This window comes from Mustela lutreola, chromosome 16, assembly GCF_030435805.1.
Source record: "Mustela lutreola isolate mMusLut2 chromosome 16, mMusLut2.pri, whole genome shotgun sequence".
Lineage (NCBI taxonomy): Eukaryota > Metazoa > Chordata > Mammalia > Carnivora > Mustelidae > Mustela > Mustela lutreola.
The window spans coordinates 10,107,907-10,130,145 of NC_081305.1; the positions used below are offsets into that span (position 1 = coordinate 10,107,907).

General features: G+C 50.3%; 2 protein-coding genes across 3 annotated transcripts; both read right to left on the reverse strand.

Annotated features, from left to right (window-relative positions):
- Positions 1-1,467: 1,467 nt before the first annotated feature.
- SYCE1L (synaptonemal complex central element protein 1 like) lies at positions 1,468-13,828 on the reverse strand. The gene is made up of 12 exons (XM_059151912.1): positions 13,704-13,828; positions 7,566-7,628; positions 5,567-5,626; positions 5,304-5,378; positions 4,710-4,757; positions 4,380-4,434; positions 3,125-3,208; positions 2,811-2,874; positions 2,289-2,358; positions 2,110-2,197; positions 1,806-1,890; positions 1,468-1,601 (listed from the first exon to the last, which is right to left on the reverse strand). The coding sequence occupies exons 1-12, from the start codon at positions 13,774-13,776 to the stop codon at positions 1,542-1,544; spliced, it is 825 nt and encodes a 274-aa protein (XP_059007895.1). The 5' UTR covers positions 13,777-13,828; the 3' UTR covers positions 1,468-1,541.
- On the reverse strand, positions 11,101-22,183 carry MON1B (MON1 homolog B, secretory trafficking associated). 2 transcript variants are annotated; one of them, XM_059151911.1, is made up of 6 exons: positions 22,045-22,183; positions 21,474-21,631; positions 19,169-19,498; positions 17,823-18,642; positions 17,325-17,472; positions 11,101-15,014 (listed from the first exon to the last, which is right to left on the reverse strand). In XM_059151911.1, exons 2-6 carry the CDS (start codon positions 21,619-21,621, stop codon positions 14,805-14,807), a joined length of 1,656 nt encoding a protein of 551 aa, XP_059007894.1. In that variant the 5' UTR covers positions 21,622-21,631; positions 22,045-22,183; the 3' UTR covers positions 11,101-14,804. The 2 variants fall into 2 exon arrangements, with proteins under 2 accessions (XP_059007894.1, XP_059007893.1); XM_059151910.1 differs by having other exon boundaries at positions 21,847-22,155.
- Positions 22,184-22,239: the final 56 nt, after the last annotated feature.

Genomic DNA, 22,239 nt, shown 5'->3' on the forward strand with positions numbered 1-22,239 from the left:
ACGGGGAGAATGGAGGAGGACGGTTCCTCTTCAGGGGTCTCCTCCCTGTGCCTGCGGGGCCTTAATCCCTTTACTGGTCCCTGGGTTGAAGCGGGGGGGGGGGGGGGGGGGGCGGGTGCTGACGGGGAGGCAGACTAGTGAAGGGGCTCGGGAGGGGTGGCAGCCTCAGGTTGGAGCAGCGGGTTCTTCTAAATCTAGGTCTATCAGGGAGGCGTACAGGTCCGACCCTTCCTGTAAGAAAGGGTTTCTTGGATGGGCTCCCCGGGAGTTTCGGGTGGGCCGTAAGATCGGGCGCAGTCGGATGCTGGGGGGCCCGAGAGATGGCCAGCACCGGGGGGGGGGGGGCGGTGATCCCCCGGCTTCTCGGGGACAAATGGCTTCAGCCAGGAGGGAGGACTTTCCACCAAAGCCTGCCACATTAAAATATAGGGATATTAGTCCCGGCGGCCGTGTAGTCCGGGCCAGTTGATCACATCTCCGACTTTCTTAATAATGACCAAAGAAAAGGTCCCCTGGGGTGGCCAGCCCACCTTAAAAGTAGGCCATTCTGCAGAGCAGAGGGTATCAAACTTACCTTTTTCTACTTCCACGCCATGATTGTGAGCCTTGGCGCGGATCTCAGGGAAGTGGTTCAGGAGCAGGGTCTTAGGCGTTACCTGAGACTGTCCCATTATTATTACAGAAAGAAGCCAGGAAAAGACAAGAGACACAAAGCCAGCAAACACACACATTCGAAACGAGTTTTCTAACACCCACCAGCCGGTCAGCCACACCACACCCACAGGTGCCGGCGCACTCACACAACACTCAGGACCCTTACCTGGCCGGCCAAACGGCGTCCACTGTGGACGTCGTTCCGGCACCCTTTCGTCGGGGACATCTCCCGCGACTTCCAGAAATGGAGCCTCCAGGGTTGCAACCCTTTCACCCACCCAGAGGAGAATTCTCTACCAGATCCAGATAGGGACCTTCAGTCCCTCCAGGCGAGAACCTTAAGTTCTCCAGACGGAGGTGGCCAATCCTCCTTCCGCGGTTCCTTTAGTTAAACCTCGGTATCGGGGAGTTGTCTGTCTCTCTGAGGAGGGTCTTAAACCTCCAAATGTTAGGATACGGAGTGGACCACCCCTCAACCCTCAATTAGACAGAGAACACTCTCGATAATGCAAGTCACACAGCGAGGTTTGTTTCCAGCTAGCGGGGGTCCTTGCAGAAACCCGCTGCGCAGGGCAGATACTCGGACCCCCGCTAGCTGGAAACAAACCTCGCTGTGTGACTTGCATCATCGAGAGTGTCCTTCGTGACGCTCAGGAACATTCACGGAGCTTCCGGAGTCCAGCACGGGGCTGGTGGGCGGAGCCCGGAAAAAGCCCCGCCCGGGGTGCCTGGACACGCCCCCGGCCTGCTGCGAGCAGGGGCCCCGCCCTCCACCCCCGGACCCGGGAATACAGACTCAGGCAGGAGGTGGAGGAAGGTCCGAAATCCTCGCCTTTATTTCTCCGCCCGCCTCGAAGCGGGTAGGGGTGAGGAGCTTCGGGAGGGTCCTATTGCTCTGGGGGCGGCTCCAGGTCCTCGCTGAGGGCGCCGGGGCGCTCGGGGCCGGCCTGCGGGAGCCGCAAGTCAGGCTGCAGACCCCGGGTCCCCAGGGCGCTGGCGTCCGCGCACGCGGGCCGGCGGCTGCCTTTACCCCACCGGTCACGTCCCCCGCCGGGGCGCCCTGCTCCCCACTGACGTTTTCTCCAAAAGAGACTCCGAGGGCACCCCCGCCCGCCATCTCTGCCCCCTCGCCGCCTCGCCGAGCTCCCTACCTCTCTTTTGGAGGCCCCGTCCTTTGGCGTGCAATGAATTTGGGCAGAACCCTGGCCCCCGAATTTCTCCAGCTCCGCCCTCAGCCTGAGAGCAGGGGGCGCGGAGAGGAAGAAGAGAACGAGAGTGGAGCGGCGCGAGCGGCTGGAGTACAAGGGGCGCTGCACCCCAGAGTCCCCACCGACCCACTCCAGAGCCAGGCCTTCGGGGCGGCTGGAGGCGGTGCCGGGGGCAAGTCGGCTCATTGCCCTCGCCCCCCTCCTTGCTCCTTCCCTTTCGCCCCACTCACCCATCTGGCCCACTCACCCATCGTTCACTGCCCGGGCATCCCGGACCTTGGGTGGCGAACTCAGCTGCAGCTCCACCTCCTCTAGCTTGGCCCGCGCCAGTTTCTCTGCGGGTGGGCGGGGCGTCATGGGCGGGGCCGGGAGCTCTAGCGGGCTAGGCCCCGCCCCCTCGGCCCCAACCCTACATGGGGGTCCCACCTTCAGTGAGCAACTGCTCCTTGCTGCTCTGCAGGGCGCGTATCTCCCAGGCCAGTCGCTGCTTCAACACCTGTGAGAAGGGAGACCTATCTGTCCGTGTGTCCTCTCAGCCCCCTGGGCAAGCCCTTACTCGTATTATGTCATTCATTCATTCATTCATTCAACTATTAATTCGATGTGCAGTTCCAGCTGTGCCTGGTGGTGGGGGGGACGAATTTCCTCTCCAAAAGCTCCCCGTGTCCCCGTATACCTCTCACTCAAATTTCATCTCTTCTCACTCCCCCCACCTTCCACCCGCCTCCCCATGCTCTTCTTCAAATACCCTGGGCACGCTTCCAATGCGGCAATGGTAAGAGGCTAAATTTAAGGTAAAAGCTTGGCTGCGTAGGTGGGTAAGAGGAAGAAAGGAGTCCAAAACTATCTCACGGAGCTGGGGTGAGCAGTGGGTAGACACTGAGCCAATCAGTGGAGACAGTGAAACCAGGAGAGGAGGGGCTGTGGTTGGAGGCAATGATGGCTCACGTGGAATTCCCAGAGGTCCTTGTGCTGGCCCATCACAGTCTCCAGCTGTTCTTCAACGTGTAACCTAGGGGCCAACACCCAGGAATGAGAGAATACATGCTAGGACTGACATCCGGTCTGGCCCAGTCTGGGGTTCCTCTGGATGGCCTTTGGATCTTTGCCCAGTGCTCCCTCTCCTAGGAGCCTTTTTATGGGCCTTCTCCTCCAAGCCTGGGTTCCCACAGCTCCTCCTCCAACAAACTCCCTGATGCAAGTCCCACCCCCAGCCCAGCAGCACTCTGGGCCGTAGACCCAAGGTTACCCTCAGTAGTTACCCCAGCTGCTTCTTTGTGCAGTTCTCTGTGACCTGAGAGTTAGGGATTGAAATTTGCTCTGTGAACTCCTGCAACGTGCTCTTCCTGGAAGGAGAAAGACAACTCTTAGTCATATTCTCTGAATAAGCTCCCACTTCATTCAGCAGGACTGGGGGACGGCAGTGGTCTGTTCACAACCTTCACCATTCTCCTTTCTTCCGACACGGAACGTGCACCTTTATGGGCCTCTGTTGTGATGATCACCCTGTCCGTCCTGCCCCTCATCAAAGCATGCCTTCCCAAGACACCTCCTTGACGGGTTTAGTAATGTAGCTTAATAGAATCTAAAGTCCCAGCCTGAGGCCTAGATATGCTATTTAACCGCGACCCTGGACAAATTACTTAATCAGTCTGGGTCTATTTCCTTATATGTAAAATGGTAATAGTGGTGGAAGGCTGACAGTCACCCTTAACTCCTATAATTGTCATTGCAAGGATCAGATAGAAAAATGAACATAAACTGCTCATCACACAGTATGAGCTTTATCAACAGGTTTTCCCAGAGTTAAAATCATAGTACATCAGAGTGTGAGACTTCTGGTCACAAGAACCTGTTAGGTGAAGATTCCACAGTTGGAGAGATGGTTGGACGGACAGTAACTGGATGGGTGAATGGCTGACGAGGTCAGAGCTGGCTGGAGAAATGATGAGTGGAGGGATGATAGCTGGACAGAGAAATAGAGGAAAGGTTGCTAAAAGGATCCATAGAAGTCTGGGTGTATGGTAGGGTGAAGAAACGAACAGCTAGATGAATGGGTGATTGGAAAGATGGAGAGAGGGTGCCCGGATGATTGGATGGAAAGCTGGAGACATAACGGCTGTCTGGCTGGCTGGAAAAGGATTTCACAGATGTGCGGATGAATGATGAACGGGTGAGTGGGTGGACAGGTGAGTAAGGGGATGACTGGAGGCCTAAGTGGGCAAATAAATCAACAAATGAATGGATGGTGGAAGAGCTGGACAGCCAATGGAAGAAGAATAACACCAGTGGGTGAGATTTATTTAATGAAGAAATGAGCAGTGAATGATCCAATGAGTGAGTTAATCTCAACACCACTGTCTGATAGCAAATCAGGGAAGTCTCTTGTCTAGCTACTCTATTCTAGAGAAAGGAAAAATGAGGAGTGTGCGTCCAAGGTATATTTTCCCTAGCTCTGGCTCCTTCCTCCCTCAGGTTGGGGAATAAGGCGGGGAAGAGTTGAGCAGGACCTCTTACTTCTGAGCTCCACGTTCCCTCCTTTGGCAGTGTAGCTGGAGGATCCTCAGTGCCTCTGTGGGGAGAGGAAGCAAGGGAGCCCTGTGTGACCTCTTGGGGAGTCAGGATTCGGGGGGAGGTAATGGGTCCCACATCATGTCACACAGGGGAGGGCACTTGGAGGCCTTTAGTGTCTGCTTTGAGTCAAGTGGCAGGTAAGGGAAAGGTCCGAGCAGAGAGGGAAGCACCCTGATTCAGGTTTCAGTGGGATTCCTCTGGCTGTTCCGGGAATTGTGGGCATTTGTGGGTCGAATGTGGTAGAACAATGAAGACAGGGCAGCTGATAAATACCTTGCTTCTTGCTCAAGACCTCCTCAAGATGCATTTTCTCTCCATTCACTGGAAAACACGGTGCCACTATGAGCCCCCAGAGGCCACATCCCATGTCCCCATTGCAACTTCATGCAAAGGCATGTCCAAGTCGCAGAAAGTATGGCACCATGCCAGGGCAGGGGAGGGGTCTCCTTGCCACCTGCACCCATCTCCCACTGGGGACGGTCCTCATCCAGTTTCTCCCCATCAGTGTCCACATTCTCTGTAAGTGCCAGAGGAGTGAAGACCCCACAGAATGCGCAGGGTTTGTACCCATGGGAGAGATGACCAGAAAGAAATGCACTATGTCAAGGGGAGATAAAGGCTTGAAGAAACAAATCAAGCAGGGGAGTGGGAGTGACCGAGGGCTGGTGGTAGCCCATATCTAGATGGGGTAGATCTTTAGAATTAAGTCTGGACTGAGAGCTGGAAGGTGAGATAGCAAAAGGCAGCCGGTGTTACATGGATAAGAGCACTGCAGGTGGAGGGAACAGCCCATGCGAGACCTGAGGTGTGCGGTGAACATCGGCAGTGCTGAGAAGATCTATGGGTCCCTCTTTTGGTCCTACTTACAGGAGTCCAGTTCCCTATGCAGGGTCTCCCAGAGAGCTTGGGCTTCTCCCAGTTCCTCACTGGATTTCTTCTTTGCTGGGCCAAAGAAGAGGACACTGTGTGAGTGCAGCCTCTAACCCTGCTGTTCTCTTGCACACTCTGACGCTGCACACCCCCATCTTTCAATAACCCAGAGGTGTCTGGATTTTATAGATGAGGAAGTGGAGGCACTCAAAGTTCAGGTTCTTTCTGGCTAGCTAGGAAGTCTAGGTCCTGGGGTTTACCTTGCTGAAGCTCATTAATCCGGTTAATCAGGTCTTTAATCTGTGGCTCTAGGCTTCCCTCTGCAGAGTGAGAGAAAGACTGAGCCAGAGAGGGCAGATGCCTGGCTGTCTAAGGCAGAAAGAGATGGGGGGGGGGGGTGTTGGTACAATGTCTCTGATACTAGCAATCAAAACGCATTTATCGGGGCACCTGGGTGGCTCAGCTGGTTAAGCCACTGCCTTTGGCTCAGGTCATGGTCCCAGAGTCCTGGGATCAAGTCCCACATGGGGCTTCCTCTGCTCTGCAGGGAGCCTGCTTCTCCTTCTCCCTCAGCCTTTCCCCCTGCTTGTGCTCTCTCTCTCTGTCAAATAAATAAATAAAATATTTTTAAAAAATTAAAAAAAGATGCATTTATCGAGTGCCTGCTTTGGCTGGGCTCTGTAAGAGGGCCTCGCAGGGCTTGCATTCTGCATGGGCCAGACGGACACTGAACGAGGATATGAGTGGTCAGTGTGGGTGGCAGTGACTGCTGCAGCTGGAAATAAAGTGAGGCAAGGGGTCAAAGGTGAGAGGGTAGAAGGTGCTTCTGGATATGGAAGGGCGCCCCCTCCCCGTGAAGCGAGGAAAGGGAGCCCTGCAGTTCTGCGGGCTGGGGAATATGAGGGGGGGAACCACGCCAGGCGGAGGGACCAGTGCAACACCAGAGCAGTGGAAGTGAGCCCCAGCGGTGGGAGTGAGCCTTTACCTGGGACCACATGCCTAAGGTAATGGCCAAGGGGCTGCTGTGGCTGATGGGAGTCTAGTGAGCAAGTCAAAAGTACCAGGAGGCAGGTGGGGGAAAGTAGAGTTAGCAGATCACACAGGGCTCCTGGGACACGGTGGAGGATTCTAGAAGTAATTCTGAGTGTGCTGCGAGCCAGTGATCTCCCACCTGCCCTACTCTGTTAAAAGCTTAACAGTCACTTCTCATCTGATTCTGGTACTGGACTCATCTGAGAAATGGCGCAAATGCTGCTTTCATCTTGTGGGTGGCAGCTTTAACATTTTCCAGTGACAGAGAGATCATGCTCTCTTTAGAGAACTATCTCTAGCTTCCTACAGTCCCAATTTCAGGGCTCTGTATGGAGAAGTCTTCCTCCTCATCCCTTTTTGGCTTCAAGGTCAGCAGCACGGAGTTGGGGCAAAAGCTTCGCAGCCCTTGCTGGGTCTCACTACACACCCCTGACACTCTGGAGTTCTGGAGTTAATAAACCCAAGCCCTTGATTTTCTGAGACCACCAACTCCCATCTCCTGAGACTTCTAGGAGAGTGAATGATCTCCAAGGTGCTGATTATGACTTAACATATGCCTGAGGGGCCTCATTTTACTTGAGACAGTCATGGTAACTCTGCATTTCTAGTCCTGTAATTTCTCTATCTAATGTGAACCTAGGCAGCAGCTCCAATGCAGGTGGCCATGGCGGGCAGGGGCGTGCCAGGCTGGAGGAAGGAGAGGTTCTCTTTTCTTTGGAACAGACCAAACAGACCAATGGGTCATAGTATTTTAGTTGCAGATGGCCTGGTCTGCGGGTCAAACCTCAAACCTAGCCAGCACTGTGCCCCAGCCCCCATGCGGGCTGGCCCCTAGGCCCCCTCACCGAGGGACGCAAAGTGCAGCCATTTGCACGGCCATTTGCCATTTGTGTGTAAAAAGGGAGGACAAAGAGTGCACACCCAGGAAGGTTTTTTTTTTTAATCTCTGGAAAAATACCTAAGAATTTTTAAAGTAGTTGCTGCTAGCCCTTGAGCCAGGGACATGGATGGCTGTGTGTGTGTGTGTAAGAGAGGAGGGTTTTCCATTCCCTTATACTTCTTGAATTTTCAAGCTGTACTTTAGGTGCAAAGAATTAAACTGTATAAGGGGGAAAATGCGCGGTGGTATAACTTCCCAGGGTTGTTGAGCTGAGGGGGCTAAATTTGAACCACATCCGCCTGCCTCAAAACCCCAGGCTGAGCCTCAGACACAAGGAGACACATGACCTTTCTGCAGTCTTTTCACCAATGCCAGCAGGTCTTCAGCCGTCGTCAAAGACTTGGTCTGCTCTGTGGAGACGAAAATCAGAATTACAGGATGGCAGAAAGGTCCAGGCCTATCTGGGAAGGGAGGAAGAAAGGCGCAGGGAGTTCTGCAGAAAGCCTGAGCTGCAACTGAGGACAGGCCGTGGGCGTGGGCAGGTTTCCAGCCAGAGCTCCTGCAAGACTCTGTCCCCTGCCCCCTGAGCTTTCTGATGTGTGCTGGATGAATCCGGACTCCTAACGGTCAGCTTCCCCTAAACGTCAAAGGACACCACAGGCATCCCCTTAATGAAATGAAACAGTGTGGGAGAAGGGGATGCGCTTTTGCTGCTGCTGTTTAAAATCAGTATGCATTTCCACCCGAGGCAGCGGGGCAGGAAGACTGCAGATGGATTTTTAAAAAATCATTATAGGTCACAATTTGCAAATTCTTGAACAACTGACGGGTGTAAGGAATGGTTACCGCTAACATCAAAAAAAGACAACCAGATATTGTGAGCCTCCTCATGGAAAAACACACCACTTACGAAGGATTCTTGCCAAAACCAAACAAAACCAAACCAAACCGAACCAAACCAGCCCGGGAACCTTACCAGGCTTCTATACCTGCATATCAATCAGAATAAACAAAAGGAGCAGAGAAACATATTAAATGACCCCATAGGGATACAGATGCTGGGGGGCGCCTGGGTGGCTCAGTGGGTTAAGCTGCTGCCTTCAGCTCGGGTCATGATCTCAGGGTCCTGGGATCGAGTCCCGCATCCGGCTCTCTGCTCAGCAGGGAGCCTGTTTCCCTCTCTCTCTGCCTGCCTCTCCATCTACTTGTGATTTCTCTCTGTCAAATGAATACATAAAACCTTAAAAAAAAAAAAAAAAGGGATACAGATGCTGGAAAATGCCAGAGGACAATTTGGTTTTTTCAAGAAATAAATTCCAAAGGGGAAAACAAAAAGAGTGAGAGGGGGAACTCTATTGATTAAGAGAGACTTGGCGCCTATATATATATATATATATATATATATATATATATATGATTCAGTTGTAGGAAAAGACCTTATTTGGATCCTGATTCAAAGACCCTTTTTAGCCATATACACATCTATATGTATTTAATGTGAGTCTGTATTACTTTTAAAATTATAACAACGACAAAAGCCCCACAGGAAAAATGTTAACATCGTAAACTCTTGAAATCAATGATAAAAGCTCAAGGTCCAGTGACCCACTCCTCTCCAAGGAACATGGTGCAGAGAAAATGGAAGGCAGCTCTACAACGCATATGAGAGTCCCAAGGTAAAGTAAAAGATGCTTACTCACAGGAACGTACAGTGCAAAGTCCCTCCTCCTCAGACCCTAAGTTCCTCACTTCCCCTTCACAGAGATCACTGTGTTATAAGCTGTTTGTTGTCTAGTTGGAGATAATCCAATTCACATACAAGCACAAGTCCACTCTTGCTTTTTAAGTGGTGGCATGTCATACATGGTGCCTACGTCTTGTATATTTCATCTGACAGTGTATATGGGTGATGTTTTTATTCTTTTTAGTGGCTTTGTAGTAGTCCACTGAATGGACCGACAATAATTTAAAAGAAGTCCCCTACTGATGGATACTCAGGCTGCTTCTCTTCTTTTGCTGTTACAAACAAGGCCACAGTGACCATTTGTATTAGTTCTTTTTGGGCTGCCATAAGAAAGTACCACAAAAAGGGTCTTCCTTCTGTGTGTGTCTTCATCTGGCATTCTGTGAATTTCTGTATGTGCAAGTTTCCCTCTTCTTATAAGGAAACCGATCATTGGATTAGGGCCCATTCTAATCCAGAACGACTTTATCTTTTTTTTTTTTTTAATATTTTATTTATTTATTTGACAGACAGAGATCACAAGTAGGCAGAGAGGCAGGCAGAGAGAGAGAGAAGCAGGCTCCCCGCCGAGCAGAGAGCCCAATGCGGGGCTCGATCCCAGGACCCTGAGATCATGACCCTAGCCAAAGGCAGAGGTCAACCCACTGAGCCACCCAGGCGGCTCCAGAATGACTTTATCTTAACTAGTTATACCTACAAAGACCCTATTTCCAAGTAAGGCCACATTTTAAGGTACTGATAGACATAAATTTTGGGGAGAGACAAAATTGAATTGTGTATTCAACCAGAAAAACATCCCCATGCATACTTTTGGTGCATATATATGAATATATTTACTGGATGAATTCCTACTAGGCCACCTGCTGGATCAGAGAGCATGTGTATTACTAAATTTGGTTTTATGAAATGGTTCTCCCCGTATTTCAAGCAGGCCCATAAAAGTTTCCTTCCCCGTAGTCTTAGCAGCCAAGTATGTTTTCCAACTTCTTCATTTTTGCCAATCTGATAGGCAAAACCAGTATTACATTTCAATACTTTTGGTAGTAAATATCAAAAAAATTACTCAAATCCTTTACATCAGAAATTCCCTATCTAGTAGGAATCTATCTCCAGGGAATAAATGATGGTGGTCGAGTTGTTCCTTATTTCTAATCTTACAAACAGAAACAATCTAAAGATATTTTAGTTAAATATGGCATGTTCATAGGATGAAATCCTTTTTAGCCATGAAAAATCATGTTATAGGGAGCCTGGGTGGTGCAGTCGGTTAGGTGTCCATCTCTTGGTTTCTGCCTGGGTCATGATCTCAGAGTCATGAAATTGAGCCCCATGTCAGGTTTCACACTCAGTGCAGAACCTGACTGAGACTTTCTCTCCCTCTTCCTCTCCCCTTGCTCCCACCCACTCTCTCACTCCCTCTCAAATAAATCAATCAATCTTTAAAAACAAATCAGGTTATAAATCAGGGGTTTTTAACCTGAGCTTATTGGGTTTTGTTAAAATGTTTGCTGGTATGTTCGCTTTCTTTGCATGTCTTGTCTCAAATCATTTACAAATTACTATGCGGTATTTTAACTTTGCATTTGAACTTTTGACTATTTAATAAACAACTGTAGAAAACCATGGACAAAAAAGTAACAGCTTCCTCTCAGGAACAACACCTTCAATGAGTCACTCCCCTTCCTAGAGGTAACTGCCGCCAAAAGTTTGGTGAACACCCTCAGATCTTTTAGGAAAATGTATTTCATGTATTGCTTTTTTACTTTCTTACCCAAAAACATTCACACACTACAAAATATGTGAAGTTAAAAATGAAACTTCCCCTTCTCTCCTTGGCTCTAAATCTTAACTGCCTTTCTCTGATATAATCAATAATAATGAATATGTCACTTCTTGAGACTTTTAATTTTTACAATACTCTTAATATTGGGAATAAGGGACATCTGGGTGGCTGCCACTTAAGTGTCTGCCTTCGGCTCAGGTTGTGATTCCAGGGTCCTGGGATCAAGTCCCACATCAGGCTCCTTGACCAGTGGGGAGCCTGCTTCTTCCTCTGCCTATGCCTACCACTCCCCCTGCTGCTCTCTGTCAAATAAAGAAAATCTTTTAAAAACATATTTGGAAATGAAACAACAAAAAAAAATTAAAGCTATTTTATTAACAGGGAGAAGTATTTGTCATTGTTTTCTTTGTAGGATTTCAAATGAAAATTTATAAACATCCATGAAAATAGAGAGAACACCATGGTGAACTGTGATTACACATTGCTAAGATCTCATAACTATTACTTGCATCCATATTGGCTTCAGCTGTTTTTTCTGTGCTGAAGTATTTTCAGGCAAGCTGTATGTTTTATTACATTCCATCCCCAGACACTTCACTAAGAATCTCAAACACCTGAGGCCATTTTTAGATAACTCCAATCCTGTCATCACACTGACAAGATTAACAGTCCTCATGTAATACCATCCAGTAATCAATGTGATTTCTCAATTGTCCCCATGTCTTTTACAGCTGGCTTTTGTAACCATTTCTGCAAAAGCCCCATCTTCACTTTTCCTCTCCACTTCCTTTCTAGTCCAAGTGATCATGAGTGATCAGTAAATCTCTTAAATAACCCAACTAACATCTTGATAAAAAGTTTCTGAGAAATCCGGATTACAAAGCAGTCTGTACAGCATGAGTCCCTTTTAACATTTTATTTTGAAATAATTTCAGATGTACATAAAAGTGGTAGAAAAAGGCCACAGTGCTCCTCTTTGCCTTTGTATTGGATTTCTCATTTGTGAGCATTTCTGTACCATATATTGCTGGCATCATGGCCCATTATTCCTTAATATTCCAGTGTATATTTCTTATATACAAGGGACTCTACCAGGTAACCACAGTATAACCATGAAAACTGGGATGTTAATATTGATCAACATTAAAATATGATCCTCGGACGCCATTCAAAATTTCCCCTTCTCTATTTTAAAATTATATAGCACTATATATTCCTGAAAGAAAAATAAAAGAAAAAAAATCACAAAAATGCCTCCACCTCTGCACACCCCTAAAAATGTTAAGTCCCTTGTTAAGAGTCATCAGTTAGGCCTTTAGCCTTCAGATACTGTGCAACAGTATCTAGTTGACACTGTCCCTCTTTATATATTTTTTTAAATTCCAACTCGCCTTTCTCTCATAAAGTATGATCACCTTTGAAGCTGATTTTGTGTCAATAACCCGTGATCTTACTCTTTTAAACATTCATTTTTAATTATCTTATTTTCTTATTTTTTTTCTACTGCTTAAAAAAAAGGTCCACCACCCAGTCATTCCACAATAGGCGTGGATATATCTAAATCTAGACATTTCCCTGATTGCTTCTTGTTCTGCTTCCATCAACAACACTGTGATGGTCCTTCATGGGCCACACATCTGTATATTCCCTGATTACCAAGCATGGTGACTAAAGAGATGGAATAGCATTTTAGATGCTAAAAATATTCTGCCAAAACGCTTCTAGCAAAGCCTTTACTGGTCAGTTCTGAGTGAGGCAAGAGAGAGCCTGTTTCCCCACACAGTAATCAATATTAATTTATCCCTCTCTTTTTAAATCCATTTTCAATGGGCTAGAAATGCTAACTTACACGCTTTTCAATTTTCTCCAATGCTGGTGAAGTTAATTATGACTCCAATTTTGACTAATTTGAAAGCTGGATACTAAAATAGGTTTTAGCACAATTGCTACTATTTTAAGCGCTATAGCAAGTGCTTAATATATGAGATCTATTTGCATCTGTCTTCTTTCTGAATGTCCTTTGTTGGAAGCTGGCCTTTGATGCCTAGCCCTAACCTGAGAGCTCTTCCTGTTAAATTACTGTTCAAACAATTTAAAACAAACAAAAAAAATTAGTAAGCACCTACTATGTGCCAAGCGGGCATTGTTTTAGGTGCTAGAGAAGTAACAATAAACAAGTGAACAATCGTAATTACTGTTGACGTCTGCATAGATAGATCTGGAAAGATGCAGTCCAGATGACATTGATACAGTGGTTTAAAGAGTGCGTACGAAGGGGGACAGAGATCAATCAGAGGGCAGAAAGTCAGAGCTGTGGGGACAGGAGTGGGCCTTCACATTATTTGCTGTACTTTGGTACATTCCAAAAATGCCTACAATAAAAAAAAAAAAAAAAAAAAGAGAGAGAGAGAGAATGTTGGTGACATAGCGGTGGGTCACCGAATTGGGAGGTTTCCTTCTTCAGGCCACACTACGTTTTCTAATGATCTCTAGGGCCACCCCCTGCCCCTCGCCGGGGTGCGGGGGTGTCACGATCGACCAAGGGCCCCAGAGCGACGCCGGGCACGGGAGAGGCCCCTCGACTCGGACTCGAGTCCGTGTGAGATGGGCTGTGGGCTGGGTGGGAAGGACACTGGGGAACTGCTGTGCTTCTCGGTGCGACAGGAGCCGGTGACTTGAGACGACATCCGTCTCCGCGTGTCGTCCGCGGAGCTACGGACTGAAGTATTTAGTCGGCCGTTCCTTCGGAACACTTAAACCAACGTGCCCGATGAAGCGGAGCTCATCTAGATGATGACAAGATGCACGTTATTTTTCTCCCCGTTGGTGAACGGTTTTGTTTTCATAAAGCTTACATTTTGACTTTTTTTTAGTACTGCTATTACTATTTCGTCATTGTGACGGGACAGGGCTCTCTCCCTTCCGCCGCGCCCAGAGAGGCAGGCTCGCCCTTCCTACCTTCAGCCTCCTCGGCCTCCTTTACCAATTCGGGGGGCTCCATTTTCAAAGGCTCCAACCTGCCGTTTTCCATTTTCCAACGCGGGGTTTGCGCTTGCGTACACCTTGGATGACTATTGGTCCAAAAAAAAAAAAAAACCACCTACGTGAGAGCGCATGCGTGCAGCGCGCGTCGGTCCGTCAGTGGACCCGGGCGGAGCAGCACGGAGGTTGCGAATCGAGGCCCCGAGCCCCTGAACAACAGCGCGCATGCGTACACCCTGAGGCCCGCCAACTCTACTGTAGGGCACGACCAGGTCTTGGTCCGTTGAGAAGGGAGTGCTGTGCCCACGCACATGAACTCTAGGGAGGCCTTTCCCTCTCCGGGTTGCTACGTGGTGCAGGTTGGAAGTACGAGACACACATATGTGAACTGTGCCGTGGTACCCAAGAGTTCGAGTCCCCTTTCGCTCACAGATCCTCGCGTGACAGCCGATGCGAGGTTCTCTGCACTCCACGGGAGTTCAACAAGCCTCAGAAGCCGAGCACGCCTCCCATGCACGCGGTCTGGATCTCAGCCAGGTGTGCAGTCAGTCAGGTGTTGTGCCCAGAAGGCCACCTTCTCCACCAGCAGCAGCCAACATTGACCAGGGTCACTTCTGACCGGGTGAAGATGAAGTAGGTGAAGGGCAAAGGAATGTCCTTGTCGAAACTGATTTGAGGTCTTTTAGGTACAGTTTCTTTCTTAAAGCCTTTCATAAAGGCTGGCCATGCATTCCCAATTCCAGAGTCCCCGTGGACACCCAAAGGGACCCTGGCCAACCCTGGACACTCAGGGCTCACAGCCCACCAGGAGGCTGACTCCTGCTGCAGGACAGAGGGTGTGGTGCCCAGGACTGGAGGAGACAGCCCCTGACAGAGGGATGTCATCCAAGTGGAAGAGGCGGGGCAGAGGGAGAACAGGGCAGAGGGGCCCAACGATGTCCCCAGAGCTGGAGGAGCATCACCGGGCTGGGAAAGCAGCCTTTCCTGTGTCCTCCTGCCCCATTTCCAGGCTGGAGACAGAAGGTAAAAGCCAAAGGTGGTGCTTCTCAGCACGGCCCAATCTAAGAACTCTGCCACTCAAGGTCCAGTGAACAAGCCATTATGGGAAGGTTGGTCTGTAGAGGCCGCTGGGGCAGCAGGGGGTGTGGAGTACTTGGGTGGGTAACGGATGAAGAGTCGATCCTCCTCTTTCTTCACCCAGCGCAGGAGTTTGGTCACTACCAAGATGGCACCTGCCTTTGTCACCAGTGGGCTGAGGCAGGTATAGAGTTCAAATTTGGAAGTCACCTGCAGGTTTGAGAGGAGACAGAGTTAGTTAGGCCAGAGCTGGCCATGCCCTGTCCTGTCCACCCCACCTGGGCCCCATGCTTGTCTCTTGTTTGGAAAAAACATAGGGCGAGGGTTCCTACCTGGTGCTACATCACTGTGGGCCAGGGGTTTTCAGTAGGGCCAAAAAATCAGCTGAATCTAGTGGCTTCAGCTGGGTAATGCTGGCTCTGTGTGTGTGTATGTGTACGTGTGAGCGCGCACACACACATACTCCCTGGATGTCAGTTTGCTCACCTGTGGACCAGGTGTAGTAGCAACAGTGCTTAACATTTACTGAGCAGTTGTTATATACAAGGTTCTGTTCTAAGCTCCACATAACTGTTTTCATCCTTTGTAGCCGGAGCATAATAGGAGGATTAGGAGGATAGGAGGATTAATTCTATTTAATCCTTATACCAACCAGAGAGTCCTAACCTAACCAGGTCACTTCTGCATCACCTCTCATTGCTCTCCCCCTCGCTCACCAGGGGAGCAGACCAGCCACTATTCCTACAACATACAGGTTCTGTCTCACCTTACAGCATTTGCATGGTCCTTTCCCTCTCCATCTCTTCAGTGAGTCATCCCCTGACAACCTAATTTAAAATCCTGGGCCTACAATATCTTGGTTTTGAAATGCTGTCCTCCACCAAAAGGACACAGGCTCCTTGGACAAATGGCTGATTCCAGGACTGGCACAGAGAAAGTACATGATGAGCCTGGAACATCGTGTGCCAGGAAACAGGAATGCTCAAACAGTGATGGGAGACATATAAAAAAGAAACAGGGCCCGCCCCAGCTACACTGAGATAGTTTTAGCACCAAAATCAATGACAGAAAAGGCTTTTAGCTCACTGACTTAAAGAAACATCCATGAGACCATATTGATATAAAATTAAAAATTCAACCAATATGTAGGGGGAGGAAGAGTTCTTTCATATAGAAGTAGAATGCCAAATAATAAAATGTGGAAGGGATGATGCAGTTCAAAAATCACCACGTGGCAAACACCAGAGTAGAAACTTTTGCAGACAAGAATCATTAATGGCTATTAAAATTAGTGAATGAAAGTGTGATGAAAAACAGAAACCTGACATAATCCCCACAAGATAATTATGAGAGGTAAAGGGGGAAAACACTATATAGTGCAGAAATCTGGGAGACACCACCTTAACCAAGTGACCTAAGTTACATCAACAGTGGGACAAACCTGACATTGTGGATCTCCCGATCCGGGGCAAAGAAGGGCATATCACTCACTCTTCTGATAGTCTTGCCAAAAATGCCTGACCTTATTTCAGTCATGATAAAATACAGAAAAACCCAAGTTGAGGGACATGCTACAAACTAACTAGCTGGTACTCTTTTAAAAAGTATCCAGGACACGCAAGAAACAAAAGACTGAGAAAGGATTCTAGAATAAATGAGATTGAAGAGAGAACAATAGATAAACCAACATATGATTCTGAGCTGGATTCTGGACCTGTTAAAGGACATTAGTGGGACAACTGGTGAGATCTGAATGAAGTCTGAGAATTAGATGTTGTATTGATGTTAATTTCCTGATTTTTTTAAAGCTCCTGTGGTTGACATCTGGAGAAACCAGGTGAGGGACCTATTTGTAGTAATTATTTGTACTATTTTGTAGCTTCCTTGTAAGTCTAAAATTGCTTGGAAATGAAAGTTAAAAAAAACTTAAAAATAAAATCCTTAGGTGAGAACAATGCCTCCTACCCAATAAGCATGCAATGAATTATTTAATACACGTCTGCCAGCCGGCAAAGCCTGAGGGAAGGTGCCATTTCCAGTGGGGTCACCTTGGCCAAACTCCCTGAACAGCTGACCTTAACAGACCCACAGGAAGTGAGGAGAGGAACCCTGAAGCCCCCAGGGGAGACACCTCAGGTAGAAGGCATGGCCTGGGACCAAGCCTGTGGTCTTCAAGAGTGCTGGGGACTCCCAAAGCGAAAAATGAACTGGCAGAGAGACATACGGGCAGGGCTACTGGGAAAGCAACAGGCATACTGATGGCTGTTAATGGGACCTCTTCCAAGTTGAGGATGCTGTACTGGTAGCTAATGGGGGAACAGCGAAGAGAACAGCGTACAGGAGGGCTGTAGACTGTGTGATCCTTATGGGTTTCAAAGGTAAGTGTGTAATGGTAGGAAAAGCGATGCAGACCAAGGCAGGGTGTGCCTCATGGAGGCTGTTATGGTCAGAGGGGATAGAGTGGAGGGAAAGGGGGCGTGAAGTCAGGAACGAACTCTTGCGGGCCCCTAGCCGACTCACCCAGGCCAGCAGCGTCTCCCTCTCGGCCACGTGGTAAATGAGACGCAGGGGCCTGGAGGCGCTGTGGAGGCGCGCGTGCAGACGGTGGTACAGGTCGGACAGGCGCTGTCGCTCCTCCTCTCTGCTGTACGGGGCCTCCAGCTCGGGGCTGCGTGATGAAGGCAGGGGAGGCCAGCATCAGTCAGAGGCTTGCTTGGCCGCCCCATCTCCCCTCAGTCTAGGGAGTTCAGTGAAACAGAGCCCAGCCACCCCCATTAGACTTGAGGTTTCTCAGTGATTGGAGGCCCAGCTACCGAGGGGCCTCCTCGAGGACCGGGGCCCTCTTCTTCAACAGAATACAGGATTCCTTGAGTTTGGCGGCCGAGCCTCCCTCCGTGGACAGACACCCATGCTATCCCGTCCTTCTAGAGAATGCCTGGCTCTCTCCCACCTCTTGTCTACGAGATGCCGGATCTCAGGCCTTCCTGCCCACCAACTGCCCACAGGGTCAGGGCCTACCTGGTAAACTGGGGCAGCTGGCGGTGATGGTCGGGGATGTCCAGTGGCTTATAGAGGAAGTGCCGGAGGCCCGGTGCCCCCACAGCCTGCACGCTGTAGGCAGGAGCACTGGCTGATGGGGCATTGGAGAAGCTGGCAGCCTCCCCCAGAGCCCGCATGGCACCCAGGGTGTGCATGCCTTCTTCAACCAGGCGCCGGCAGGTGGCCATGTCATGGAAGGCCTCAGGGTCAGTGCCAAGCAGCAGCAAGCACACGGGCATGGCGTCCAGGCGCGCCACGTAGGCGTAGAAGAAACCATCCGGATTGAAGCGGGGCAGGCACACGGGTGCCCACGCCTCTCCCGCCGCGAAGGCCGGCGCCCCCACCCAGTCGAGCAGCAGCTGCAGGTCGGCGGGGTCCAGCCGACACTCGGCTAACACAGTCCGCTCCTGGGCCGCCGTCACCAGTCGACCTCCGATGGCCAGCACCGAGAGGGCCAGGCCGGGCGCCGTGCACCGTCGCAGCAGCGCACCCAGGGCTTCGCGCAGAGGGCGGGCCAGAGGCACACAGCGCACGGCGCCCAACAGCAGGGCGCCGGGGTCCCGCTCCACACTGTCCAGAAGCCGGTCCAGCGTGCGCTCCGAACCGGCCAGCAGGCGGCGGAGGTCGTAGTTCTGCTTGCGCGCGAAGATGCGGGCCACGCTTGCCCGGGTCAACGTGCTCACGATCTGTGCGTGCACGGCTAGCAGCTCCCCGCGGAGCTGGGCTGCCGACTGAGGAGTCCTGGACACAGCCACCAGCAGCAGTGGGCCCTGCTGTAGGAACACCAGCTTGTGGTCCTCTGGGGGAGGGAAGGGGGGCACAGCGGGTAGAGAGGGGTCAGCGGCGACAGGCGGGGTCAGGCAGGGCTCTGCCGCTCTTTCCCTGAACACACGCACTCCTGGCCCATGCTCACGTGGTCACTGGGCGGTACACTGGGATGGGGATAAGGACAGCTTGGGAGAGTCTGGTTAGTTCTAGAGACATGACGGGACGGTCAAGGAATCGGGTTAGACACAAAGCATGGGTCAGGGGACAACAGAGCAAGGACTGACATGGAACCTAGAGACACCCAACTCAGCCACAAAGCTGAGCCCCCAAAGTCACGCTTTCAGATGAACCAGGAAGTATCCAGTGACTCAGATCCAGGTGTGTTAATCACTCAGAACCCAGCAGGCCAAACAGTCAGACAACAGACAGATCCTGGCCAGCCACCCACATACACGGACTTGCCCCTGGCTGCCTGGACAATCTCCCAGGCGGCCGGCTGGCCGGTCAGCCATTTGCCCAGTCACCATCCCTGCTCCACCTCCTCCTCCTCTGCTCACCAGCGTAGATGGCGCGGATGGCATCGCCTGCACTCTGCACGAAGGACACGAGGGCCGTCATCACACCCATGGTCGTCGACAGTGCCTCCACGCTGCCATACCTTGAGTAGATGGGCTTGCCTGCCTCGCTCAGCACAAACACGTGCTTTCGCTTGCTGCGCCAGTCCTCGTCACTGGGGTCCCCGCCCTGGCCCCCAGAGCCACTCTCGGCGCCACCCACGGGACTATTCTCTGAGGCTGCAGGATCCCAAAGCCCACAGTTGCATGATGGGGCCTCTGTTTGGGGCAGTGGTGACAGCAGGCTGGAGGGCTGATCCTTCGTCTCGGATTCTGAAAGGGAACTCCTGGTGGGTCATCTGGCTGTGGACTCCCCGTAACCCCATGTGCCCAAGGACTTATCAAATCTCTACCAGTGCCTCCCACTGACCCATGAGGCTGACGAGACCCCCAGGTGTCTCCTTAGCCCCTCAGTGACCTCCACACGATCCCCCTAAAGCCCCAACAATCCAATCTCTGTCATTACTGAGCCCTCTATATCCCTAGAGACTGTTTATTCTCCTTTCAATAACTGCCACTTTCAAGTCTTCATGCTATTGCTTCTGAATGACCATTATTAATAACTTCATCTTCAATAATCCCCCGTGAATACCTCTGACCCCTCATATATTTTCCTAGTACCGACTACTCATCTCTCATTGGCCACCATGATACCCACTAATATCTCCATAGTCTCTCATGTAAATCCTTCCCCTGCCCCATCCCTCCTTAATACCTTATTTATTCTCATGAATGTTCACTGATCCCTAATGACCTCATTGACTCTTCTGGTCACCCATGTATATTTTTTGGTGATAACCACTAATTCTCCCAATGACTGCCATGAATGTCCACTAGCACCCATATCTTTTAGCCTCCCCTAACCCCCTATTTACTCCCACTGCTGTTCACTAACATTCCAATTATTCCATTAATATCACTAATACCTGGGTCTTCAATGACCTCCAGGACTACCCTGATACACAATCTATTTTACCCCATGTGCACTCCACTCCCCACCATGACTACCATTGACCTCTACTAACATCCAAGACTTCAAATAACCTCTCCTGATTCACCTGACCCTTTTTTATTTCATTCTCCCATCTCCTCCTATGACTACTATTAATTTCCACTAATATTGAGGACTTCAGTGACATCCTCTGACTTCCCTGACCTCCTGTTGTTCTCATTGATAATCCACTTCCCTCCTTATAATATCCTTCATAACATACATACACTAACACACAGGACTATAATAATGACCTCCATCTCCCCTCCTTGTGACCATCATTAACAATCAGCAATAAAACCCACGGCTGCCCCCTACTGATTCCCTTGACACCCCCCATTTATTCCAGTCAATGTCCACTGATCTTCCATTGACAACCCTTATTTCAACAATTTTCCTATAGAATCCTGATAACCTCATATTCCTCATCCTTTGATTGACATTTGCTTATCCCCCATGTCCTCCTCCCAGTTACCTCCCCAAGAGCTGCCATTACTTGCCAATAATTCCCAAATCCTCAGACAGCCCTCACCCACACCCTTTATTCTCAGTGATGTCTACGCATCCTTCCTGATGATGCCACCAACATCCACTCATTCCGAAGTGGTCCATGTGCACTCCTTCTGCAATGACTCCTAATGAGTCTCCACTGAATACCTATACGCATCGACCTAGGTCTTCAAATACCCTCCTATCGGTCGTCCGACTCTCCAGATAATCTCATTGATGTGCACGGCTACCTCACCGATGATCACCATTAACATCTACTAATTTCTGGTTCCTTAAAGACTGCCACCAACAACTCACCACTGACTTCCTCAAGGATGTAAACAATGAATGTGCATTTGTCACCATTGATCCCCTTTCCCACCTCAATGACTTAAGTAACACCGTAGCCTCAAAAGACACAGACTTTTAAATAGTTCCCCTTTGGCCATATCGACTTTCTTTTGGTCATTCATTGACCTTAACATCCTAAATCCCCCATGCCCCTCGTTGGCGCCAGCTGACCTCTGATTCCTCAAAGGCCTGAACTCAGACCAAGTCCCCAGTGAACATCACACTGAAACCCACTGATTTCATTTCTCAACGACTTACACTACATTGTGTGTCCACCATGGCCTCCTACTAATCCTGCTATGCTCTAAACTACTTTCCCGAGTCCCAAAAGACTCCTCGCTGGTCCCCCTCGGACCTCTCCCAGCAATGGCACCCTCCAGGTATTCTTTCCAAGACCCTGGTGAGAGGAAGGCATACCTGTTTTCTCCAGGTCCCCGTCCCCAGGATCCGGCGGGGCCTCGTGAACCTCTCCATCCTCTCCAACCTCCTCACTGGGGAACCGAGTGTCCTCCAAGTCCTCCGCGTCCCCAGGGGCTGGGGCAGTAGTGTCTCCTCCAGCCTCCATCTGCACATCCCTGTGGGGTAAGGGAATTGAGGGTGACAGGCAGCAAAAGAAAATTCTTTAAAGCCTCTACTGAGCCTGGACTCCCTGAACACATTCCTAGTGCTTGTTTCCCCTCGGGTTTCAACAGGATGAGACAAGCAAAAACATGACCAACTACTTGCACCCTCCAAGATTTCCCGAAAAGGAGGTTCTAATGAGCTTCCGCAGATAAAGAGACATAAACACCTGTTTTAATCCCGTATCCCAATTGGCCGGGTACCATCACTTCCCAGGCAGCGGCAGCATCACACTTCCGGGTGCGGCTGACGTCTTGCCACACTTCCGGGTACGACGCCGCTCTGAAGACACTTCCGGCTGCGGCGCTTTATTCGCTCGCCGCCGCGCAGCAACCTAGTCTCCCGCCGCACGCTGGTGTCCCCTCACCGTTGAGATGACGCGCGCCACTCCCGGATTTACGTCGGTCTGGCTGGAGACCCGGTGCGCCGCCTAAGAGCTCCTTTCACCGCACTGGCTCGCAAGGCTAACACAGGCGAGCCGGGTAGCCTCCCTTACAGTAGGTTGTCGGCGTGATGGGGGCGCGGCCCGCTTTCAGCCAATCCGGAGCCGGAGGGCTTCCCT